Here is an 11305-nt window from a genome sequence, read left to right as displayed (position 1 = left end):
TAGTTGCAAAGTGGACGATTTGCATACAGTGCACATGAGTACCAAGCACACAGTGGGTATATATCAACAAATATCTGCTAAAAAAAAAAGCAGCATATAAAAGTTTAAATTAGCGGTAAATTAGTAAACATCAAACATAATGAATAAAACTCATTAAAATAATTTAATTATTAAGCCAAAATGATTTTTATACAAATTAAAAAGTTTTGATTCAACTTTTACCGCTGTACTTGTAGATGTTATAGACAAAGCGGTAACTGATTTTAATAAATGTTTATTAACAAATTTGAATTTAGTTTAACCACTATGCACTACCACAATTCAATTGACGTAGGTATTTCTCAGTATTCTCATCTTGACACTGGCTCCACAAGAAATTCATAGATATGCTTCCTAGTTTTGAATCAGCCGTTTCACCTGATCAAGTGATCAGCTAGATAAATGACGTATGTACATATGTTGTATGCCAGAAATCAGATAACTTGCCGTTCATGTGGTCAGACACGTTTTAAGCAAACGAAAAGAATATGGCATTTTGGATGTTTATTTGATTGCGTGTGAATCCCATAAAAAAAAAAACAAGAAAACTTAAAGAGAATAAAGAAGTGAGAAATAAATGAAAATGTAAGCAAGATGTAAACGGTGGGCATGAAAGAAGTTTAGACCTTATAGTAGATGGTTCGAAGAGCTGAGCAAATGGAAATTTAAAGACAAACATTTAAATACAACTCTCGCATTTAAATATCAACACTAAAAAGAAACTCCGTGGCCGCTTTGGGGCCTTCAATGCTCTCAACTTGCCATAAATTAAACGCACTCTCTTCGGATCGGATTGGATCGGTGGGATTGGTTTGGTTAATTTCAATGGGATGAGATCAATTTGGAGAGGAGAGCTACGAGAGGGCAAAAGGGCGTTCGACTTATGCAACTTAGTGTGTGTTTTTTATGGTTATGCATTTCTTTTACTGTCCGTAGTTTACTGTTTACCATTTACCGTTTACAGGCTCATCTTCAACGGCTTGAAGAGCTCGTCGAACATTTCCTTCATTAGCAATTCCGCTTTTGTACAATTTTCTGTTTTCTTGTAGGCAATTTCTCTTTTTTCGCCTGATCCAATCATTGTGTTGATGATATTTGCATGTATTTCTTGTATATCTGTCGAATTGGATTGTAATATTAAAATTTCTTTAATTATAGCTCTAATAAGATTTTTTTTATTAGGCTTAGTATTTTGGGAAATTACAAACTCCAATAGCTTTCTTGTTTTACCTTCTGCTTTTATGTGTGTCACTCTTTGGCCAACTTTTTTGTTTCGCTGACCTTTTGGCAAAAATAGGGTTTTAGACGCTATCAAATGTTTATCTATAAAACATCATAATACTCGAAATCAAACCACAAAGGCAAAATCGAGGGCAATCTTGACAACACAAATTATGTAAATCCATCTTAAAAAAAAAGGTTTTCACTCGTCGAAAAAATTAATTTCAATGCCGTCGAACGCTGGAGGTGCCATCATCAACATTTTCACTCTAATTGAAAAACCAGTTTAACAGTTGATTAAAAAAAGTAATAATAATAATTATAAGCATGCCCGCATATCCAATATGGGCGATTATATCACCAAAGTGTAAAAACCGTTGCCAACTTAAATTAATTGTAACTATCAAAATTAAAAAAAAAAAAAACAAGAAATAAAAAACAAAAGTGCAATCAACAATTGCCTAAGAAGGTAAACAACTTTTTTGTGGCATCTTCTACACATTCAGATATATTTATGTATCTTTATCATAATATTGGTTCAGCGCTGTCTCACCGTTAACTGTCTGCCAACAAGCGAATTGATTTTTTAATTTGAAAGACAATTAAAATGTCATTGTAATGAGCTGCAATTTCAAGAACGCTCCAGCAACAAATCACACATACGCCGTGTTAACCGGCTTGATTTCTTGTCTTTCGTTTTTGTTCAATTTTTCCTTTTCTACCGTGTTCTAGTACAAGACAAACCCGTTTTCAAGTTCAGGAAATAACTATGCAATCATTCGAAACTCTAATAACGCATAAGATTGCAGATATATACATTTATTCAAGTATTCTAGTAGACACTCCTTCCAGATCAAGCCCGAAGCAAATTAATTGACGGCTAACCGACTGACGGACTGACTGCACTTTGAGGTAATCAACATAAACGTTAGTTGGAAATTTCGTAAAATTCACCAGCAACACTTCAGTCAATACATCAGTCGAAAATGAAGCAAGTTATATTAGTTTCAACCTTTGCGAATTTTTAATTTAGCCTTGGAATCAAATTTATTTATTTATTAAAATTAATTTTTAATACTAAAAACGATGGCTCAAAGCACCTATTGATGTTTTTGCTTATTATTTGCAATTCAAGTTATTCAATCAAATATTGACTGATTGCCAAAAATCTCCATATGCAACGTTTTCAATTGAATGCAGAATCTTTTCGCACTTAATACGAATACCATACAGACACTGCACGTCGTAAAATAAACAATGATTGTACTTGGATAATATGTACGAACAAATATTTGTTGTAAATGTTAGTATTGAATACCGTATTTGTCATAGCTAATTGAACAAATATCTCATTTTAAATGTGTACAAACAAAATTGATTTGAGCGTTGGCCCAATGAAAGTTTGAGAATAAGTAAATAAACTGCTTTACAGCTTAAACCACTTATGGTTATTATTATATATATTTACTGAAGAATGATATGAAAAGTATTCAAATTAATTACGTCGCATATCTAAATCAAGCTTTCCGATTGTATAATTACTGCACTAGTGATGAAAGCAGCACCAAGAATGCGAAAGGCGACTGGCAATATATACAGCTAATATGGAAATTGGCTACGACTGTGCGATCAGATCAAGTTATATACCGATCGAAAGGGTTAGTCCTAACTTACAAAATGGCATGCTAAAACTTTTTTTAACTCATCTGGATCATGAGATCATGGGGCCGTTGTGGCTTTTCCGTAAAATTTTTTATTTTTTTTAATTTATTATCAAAAAAACGATCACACAAATCCGACAAATAGTTCAAAAGATAATTAAATTTGAAATTTTTAATGGTAATGATGTGGATTTATTCCTTTTCGGAAATCTAAAATGTTTGCTCTACGACTTTTTGGAAAAACAGCTAGTTTAGCGGGAAAACGCTAGATCCCGCTAAAAATTGAAACCCAAGCAGTTTCCAAACCATAAAAGCTTCATATATGTCCTATACCATACATCGTTGGAAAGGTAGCTTTGAGGACTTTTGGGAGAATGCCAATTATCGTTGTTTTTTTATGGAATTTATATTTTTATTTAAAAGTTTTACATTAAACTTTATTTTGCTTGTGTTCGACATTCGGCACATAGCGCAAAAAAGTCGACATTCCTTTTACCCTAAAATAGGTTTTTTACGCATTGCAGAATGCCGAACTATTTTTATCTAAAATTATAATAATAATTATAATATTTATATATTTTTCGTCACAAAATTGGATATCAGAAATTTTGGTGCATCTACACTTTCGTCACTAGACTTTTACCTCGTGAAGAGGCTTTTTTTTAAGATATTCGAATCACTCTAATCTCAATATATGTATTCCTCAAAATACTAGTGAAGTTTTTCACTTATATGAGCTTATTTGACAAAAATTATTTTAGTCTTGTTATATAATCATAAAATTTTTACTTATATGTAGGCAATCATAATTTTCTAAATTTATGCAACTAATTATATAATACGATGATAATTTCTAAGAGAGAATTGTTATCTAGTTTAAGAATTTGCATTTAATATTGAGGAAGTCGCCATATATGGAAACATGCTCCGGTTTTTGCGAACGGAACGAACAGACGGAACTGCAGACATATATACACGAATGTATATCGCACATATCATTATCATCGTCATGATCGCATACAAACTCTTAACTTATTGAATAACAGGCTGGTTGGAATCCAGGCAGGTACGCAACCCTTTTGCTTGGCTCGATTTGGAGACTGTTCGCCTGCATCTCTTTACATAACGAGGTGGGACTGCAAAATTGAACAAGCGCATAATCAATTTGCCATTAATTAAAAATTTCGTGATCTTCAGCCAAATGAAAAGGTAAACAGAAACAAGAAAAAAAAAAAAATAAAATCAAATAAAATAAGATAAAATAAAATAAAACCATGTAAAGGTAAGTTTATTGTGTGTGACTCAGCGCCAATTAAAGTGTTGCCACTCTTTGCTGGAAAGCACTGGATGGAGGCGTTGGTTGGCGGGAGGTTTATTAACCTTTTTGTCCGATGTCTTAGCCACGTCAACAAGAATTTAATGCGCAACTTGTGAGCAGAATCAGTAATTGGCTAAGAGAGAGGCGTTAAAATGCAGGTGGTGTGGTTGCGTCTAACCAATTGTTATGCCACATGAGTGTGGGTGAAAATAAAAAGTAACTAAACAAGCGGCATCAACAAAACGTGTAAGGCAACATGTAGAAACGACAACAGAAAAATAAGATGAAGATGAGAAATAATAAAAAACAGTTACGAAATCGAGATTTGTTTGTTTGTGTTGTAGAAGAATCACAAGAGATGACAAAGAGACAAAGGCGCAAAATTTCAGGGTCAGTTGTTTGATTGATGTGAAGATTTGATTTATGCAACTGAGTTGGCAGCTCCGCTGCAGTGGGTGCTCAGAGCTCTGCCCACCTTCCAGCCAAAGGTGCAGCTCCAGACAGACACAAACCGAAGGTAGCTCACACCTGCGTCCAAATTAATTAACCTTTCTTCTCAATCGCATGAACATTCCCAATAACACACAGATACACACACAGCCAGACGGAGTTGAAGCCGCCTTGGCATTTTCGAAATGGGTTCCACAAAGCGTATTACCCCTTCGAAAAGCTTTGACGTCAAGTCGCGCCGGCGCCGACGCTGTCGCAGTCGCCGTCGCCAAGTCGTCGAAAACTCACCACACACAGCCTGAAATGGCGCACACACCACAGCTTAATAAATAGAACTCGTTGCCAGTGGACAACACCTAGTGTAAGCGTGGCTGTGTATTGGAAGAGTGCCCTCCGTTCACTCGCCTACCTCTAACCAGCGTATCGCTGTCGTTTCTACATTTGCTGAGCGCTAAAAGTAATATCAAATTCCAGTTATACACAACACACACACACACACACATAAACACAGACATACACACACCTACGCATATGAAGTGTGTTCAAAATAAAAGTGAAGTTTTTTAATTTTGAATTTGTTCGTTTTTTTCGAATTTGCAGCCAGCGCTGGAACTAAACATGGCGCGTTGGTGGCCAATTTTAAGCGTTTTGCTGATTTCCTGTGCAGCTGGTAAGTGCCATCCCCCCTCCCCCGCAATAAACATTACTTCGTATTACTAACAGCCTAGACTTAGACTTGAAGTAAGCTGGCCACGTTGGCAAACCGCCCACTTGACCTTTACCAGCTGAATAAGCAACTGAATTTATTTTTGCACAAGGCTAAGAAAAGACAACAAAACAAAGAGAAAAAGAAAAGTCACCTCGGTCTTTGGCCAAGGCAAACAAAAATTTAATACAAAAAAAAGTGATAAAGTTGTTGTAAGTCATTAGCAACATGCAATGGCCAAAACACTGAGCAGTGTGTATCAATCGATCCAGCGATGATGCAAGTTGAATGATTTCCTGAGCGCCATCAAACCAGAAATAAAATGTAAAAATTTAAAAGAAAAAAACAAAAAAAACGAAAAAAAAATCTGTGGCAAGAGGACAGACAAGAGAGCAACAACATCCGCAACAGCAATGCCGGAGCTGGCCATAAAAATTAGCATAGGCAACTTTTGATATGATCGCGATTGGTTCCGTTTATTATTTTTGGAAGAGACGAGACAACTCCAGTGTTGTTTATGCAATAATCGTATCTTTAAAGTTTAAATGCAAACTGGTTTCGCATACTCCTATACAAGCAATAACAACAAATATTAGCCAATACTCAAACCAGTTTGGCAACAGCAGCCGCTACACCTTACCAAAATACACAACATGCTCCATTAGTAGAAGTAACACTTACACTCACATTTACACCCATCGTATCTTGTTGAATTGCTCGCAGCTTCCTTAGCGGGCACAGCTTTCGTTTGCCCTTTCGGTTTCATTTGCTAGATGAAAGATACATTATGCGACGGATACCAACAACGACAATAAAAACGAGAGTTGTTTTGGTTTTAGAAGTCGTTTTAGATAAACCGGTTAACTGCCGTGTTGATAGCACCTGAGGCACTTAAGCCAAAAACGCGACCAGGCCATAAACAATCAGATCTGCCAAACGATTTCCGATTAATAATCATTACTTAACAAAATATGCTACAATAATCATAAAAATATATACATATAACATTTGAATAACAATTAATTAAATAAAAGTTCGGTAAAAATTTGCCCAGTAAATTTACGAATTTTTTAAAACAAAAATTAAATTAAAATAACATCTTAAAATAAAAAAAAAATTAAACTAAAATCACCAATCATAGCACGGAATATAATATTATAATCTTTGATTTATAACACATTTGAAATATTAAAGAAAGACATAGAAAATTTAAAAATTAAAAATTTCGAAATTTCGCAAAGAAATTAAAATAAGTTAAAAAAAATTAAGTTTTTTAAATACAATTGATTCTCTAATGGTAAAAATAACTTTAAAAAATTTTAATCTATATAATTTAAAGGCAAATTTAAATCAATGTATTAAAAATAATATTTAAATAAAATAATATTTTTTCAAGAATATATTTTAGCTAACAGTTAGATAATATTTATAGAAAAATTAATTGTGGTTTTTTAAATTAGAAATAAATATCATATCAATTATATTAATTAATTTATAATAAAATTGTAATGATTTTAACTTATAATCAAAAATGTTTCCTCCCTTTCCTTAGCACAACGTCAGTCGGACAAACTTGAGGGCGTCGATGTTGAAGAAGTGTGCGCCGATCGTCCCGCTGATGAGTACTTCCGTCTGGACACGGAAGGTGATTGCCGTGAAGTTTACAGGTAAGAATTTCGACGAATTAACTTGGACTCAAGTGATTGATGTCCTGTTTTTTAAAAAATTGACGATTATGGGGATATTGTTTTGTTTTTTGACACCAACAATTTTTCTGCACCTACTCCAAAAAAAATAAATAAATAAATAAAAAACTATTAAAGGTGCGACAGTGCCGGAGAAGATGGCAGCAATCGCTTGGCACCTATCCGTTGTGCCGGCGGTTTGGCGTTCGATGTTATTCGCCAACTGTGCGATTGGAAGACGAACGTCAAAAATTGCGATGTCCAAGAAAGTAAGTGGGATGTTTCTGTGCCCAGCCATTGAGCCGAGAGTCAAAAGTATACTTCAAAAGAGCACTAGACTGTGCCTCCTAAAACCGTCCTATACACTGTCTAACTCTCTGTCCTGTAACGTCTGTGTCTCCCTCTATTTCTCGCTGTCTCTTTATCTATCTCTATGTGTGTGCTCATATCATGTAGCTCATTATTCGACTCTCTGTCACTAAAACCAAAACTAAATGTATTCTGATCATTGCATAAATTAAGTAATTGAATCAAACCCAATCCAAGATCCGAAAACTTCCCGGAAGACCAAAAAAAAGAAAGAAACACTAGTGCCAAAGTTCTGTTAGCTAGATAAAGCAGCTTAGGGAAAAACAAAACGAAAACAATATCAAAAAAAAAAAAAAAAAACAAGAAAACGAAAACGAAAAACCAAACTTTATTTTTTAGATGTACAAAGTCGGGCCTGAAAGAAATTCAGTGCCCCTCCGGTTTGGCCTTCGATGTTATTAAACAAACCTGCGACTGGAAGGCCAAGGTGACTAACTGCGATGAGAAAGAGAGTAAGTGTGATGACTGCCACCAATTAGACAATTTGATATCACCAACCACACTTGAACATAGCACTTAGACAGATACATGTACTCGAGTAATGTATATAGTTATAATGAACTTTGGATCTCCTCTGAATCAACCAATAATACTAAACCACATGCCAACAACAACCCTAACCCATCTCACAGTCACAATCACGTGTATACTTCTCATTTCAAAATTTAGACACTTTTTGTCACTAACAGACTAAAAGCTAATCAAATTCAAAGCCATTTATTAACATATGCATCCTTAAATCAATCCTTTAGAGCCACGCAAGGCAAAGCCCATTCTGAAGACGGATGAGCCCATTTGCCCAGATGGCAAACTGTCCTGCGGCGATGGCGAGTGCCTGGACAAGGAACTCTTCTGCAACGGCAAGACCGACTGCAAAGATGAGTCCGATGAGAATGCGTGCTGTAAGTATTAACTGATTCTTATCCATGTAGGACTTTAGGCTAACCAAAGGTCTCAATTTCTATTCATTTTCAGCGGTCGATGAGGATCCCAACCGTGCTCCAGAGTGCGATCCCACACAGTGTGCTCTGCCAGATTGCTTCTGCTCCGCTGATGGCACACGTATTCCTGGTGGCATTGAGCCACAACAGGTGCCACAGATGATCACCATTACGTTCAACGGTGCTGTCAATGTGGACAACATTGATCTGTACGAGGATATTTTCAATGGCCAACGCCAGAATCCCAACGGATGCTCCATCAAGGGCACCTTCTTTGTTTCTCACAAGTACTCGAATTACTCGGCTATTCAGGACTTGCATCGTCGTGGTCATGAGATCTCTGTCTTCTCACTCACACACAAGGATGATCCCAACTACTGGTCTGGCGGCAGCTACGATGACTGGCTGGCCGAGATGGCCGGATCCCGATTGATTGTCGAGCGTTTTGCCAACATCACCGATGGCTCCATCATCGGCATGCGTGCTCCTTACCTGCGTGTGGGCGGCAACAAACAGTTCGAGATGATGGCAGATCAGTTCTTTGTGTATGATGCCTCCATCACGGCCTCCTTGGGACGTGTGCCCATCTGGCCGTATACCCTGTATTTCCGCATGCCACACAAGTGCAACGGCAATGCCCACAATTGCCCATCGCGTAGCCATCCCGTTTGGGAGATGGTGATGAACGAATTGGATCGTCGTGATGATCCCACTTTTGATGAGTCTCTTCCTGGTTGCCACATGGTCGACTCCTGCTCCAACGTCGCCTCTGGCGATCAGTTCGCACGTCTGTTGCGCCACAATTTCAACCGTCACTACAATACCAACCGTGCTCCACTCGGTCTGCATTTCCACGCCTCGTGGCTCAAATCGAAGAAGGAGTATCGCGATGAGCTGATCAAGTTCATCGAGGAGATGCTGGGACGCAATGATGTGTTCTTCGTGACCAATCTGCAGGTCATCCAATGGATGCAAAATCCCACAGAGCTTAACTCGCTGCGCGACTTCCAGGAATGGAAGGAGAAGTGCGACGTCAAGGGGCAACCCTACTGCTCCCTTCCCAACGCCTGCCCTCTGACCACCCGCGAGCTTCCTGGTGAGACGCTGCGTCTGTTCACGTGTATGGAGTGCCCCAACAACTATCCCTGGATCCTAGATCCCACCGGCGATGGCTTCTCTGTTTAAGCTGTTGCCATAGAGTCTCTCTCTTCTATTTCCTTTCTTTAAAACAACAAGAGAACAACTCATTTGTGGTTCAACCGAGAGTCTGATTAACTAAAAACAAACCCAACACAATTTTACTCTTTCTAAGTGTTCAAGCTTTAGATTTTTTTGAATATTGTGAAAGTTTCTATCTAAGAATTTTCTCTACCCTGCATTTGACTTACATTTTCCCTTTCTCCCACTTTATCTACTATTTATGCAAATATCTCTTTAAACTCTTAATTTCTTTTCTTTGTATTTGTATCTTTTTCAACTACCTTTTTTCTACTTTCACTACTAGTTTTGTTTTCCATCTGTTGTTTCATTTTCCCTTTTAAATTTTTGAATGATAAAGTGGTTTGTTTTAATTTACACACACACACAAAACAACAACAAAAACCTTTGCTGCTTCTTTGTTCTGTTCGAAAAAAACCTTTTTCACAAAAAAACCGCGCCAAAAATCGCAGCAGCTAAAAATATTTTTGTAATTATATAAGTATTTTTTATAAGAAAAATATAAAAAATATACGAAAAAAAAAATATAAAAACTGTCAGTTTTTTAATATGATTTTAAAAGGAATAGTTCATCGGTTCTCCCAGATTATCCATAGTTATTTGATTGTCTACAAAAATGTCAATGAAAGTTATTTAATAATTTTGGGATATCGAACAGAGCATTCGATATAACTCTAAGGGAACACAGAAAGTAAAGATGTTCACACTGTCAAACACAATCATTTGATCGACAGCAGTCCACACAACAAAAACATTAGCGCTCAGAGCTCAATGCGGCCAGATCATTCTATCCCACCAGTTTGGATTTCGGCCGCATCTTGTAACGACGAAACAAATCATAGAGTGGTGGACAGAATCCTAGAGGGTTATGAATGTAATCTGTAATGTGAACTGAAACCTCCTGTGCACTATCGAGCCCCATTAACTCTTTAGTGTTTCTCCGAGGACTGCTCGTCGTCAACTTCAAGCGTATGTAAATTCATTTCTGCTGCTACTGTCATTTCTTTGGGGCGAGATAATATTCAACCCATTCGTTTGGAGGGCCGATTAATTCAAGCTCAACTAGTCGTAAACGCTAAAGTCGAGTTCCTGAATATAGGATACCCGTTACTTATTTCAATATATATTAAAGTACTTTAAAAAACCCAATAGACCCCTGTACTTTTTTTAAGTACGGGGTCTACAAATTTATTTGTTTTGCTCTGAAAACTTCAATTCGCCATAACTGCCGTTCTACTTGTCCGATCTTGGTGCGATTCAGTGGGATAATTGGTAACAATAATAGATAACGATAATTACCAAAAAAACTTATTATCCTAAAAACTGTGGGTGTGGTTATTTTTTGCAATGCGGGGGCAGAGGGGGGGGCGTGGTTTAAATTTGAAACAAAGCCCGATATTTTTGCATAAGCTCTAAATGTAAAGCAAGAGACTTGAAATTTGGCATGGACCTAAGTTAGACTATTGTAGAAATTCAATTTTTTTTAATTGGACCACGCCTTCCCCCCCCCCTCCCCCTACTCCCATACTGATTTTGAGAAAAATCCGATTTTTTATCAAAAATGTACAACCGCAACATGTGTATTTTAGCTAAAAGGGGCAAAACCGGGCAAAATATATAAATGACATCTGACTTTAGATGGTTTTGTTAAAAACCACTCAACAAAACTCTTGTGATGCAATGAAATGTACAAAAGC

The 11305-nt window shown here is 36.8% G+C and overlaps 1 protein-coding gene across 2 annotated transcripts; it reads left to right on the top strand.

The window, feature by feature from the left end:
* The first annotated feature begins 5053 nt into the window (after positions 1 to 5053).
* LOC117788091 lies at positions 5054 to 10136 on the top strand. Of its 2 annotated transcripts, none has more exons than XM_034626755.1 (6): positions 5054 to 5146; positions 5290 to 5359; positions 6948 to 7062; positions 7789 to 7901; positions 8202 to 8351; positions 8425 to 10136. In XM_034626755.1, the coding sequence occupies exons 2-6, from the start codon at positions 5308 to 5310 to the stop codon at positions 9573 to 9575; spliced, it is 1581 nt and encodes a 526-aa protein (XP_034482646.1). In that variant the 5' UTR covers positions 5054 to 5146; positions 5290 to 5307; the 3' UTR covers positions 9576 to 10136. The 2 variants fall into 2 exon arrangements, with proteins under 2 accessions (XP_034482646.1, XP_034482645.1); XM_034626754.1 differs by lacking the exon at positions 7789 to 7901 and adding an exon at positions 7219 to 7349.
* Positions 10137 to 11305: the final 1169 nt, after the last annotated feature.

Source organism: Drosophila innubila (assembly GCF_004354385.1).
Source record: "Drosophila innubila isolate TH190305 chromosome 3L unlocalized genomic scaffold, UK_Dinn_1.0 0_D_3L, whole genome shotgun sequence".
Taxonomy (NCBI): domain Eukaryota; kingdom Metazoa; phylum Arthropoda; class Insecta; order Diptera; family Drosophilidae; genus Drosophila; species Drosophila innubila.
Note: the sequence above shows the minus strand (reverse complement) of the source record. Positions and strands in the feature narration are given on the sequence as shown.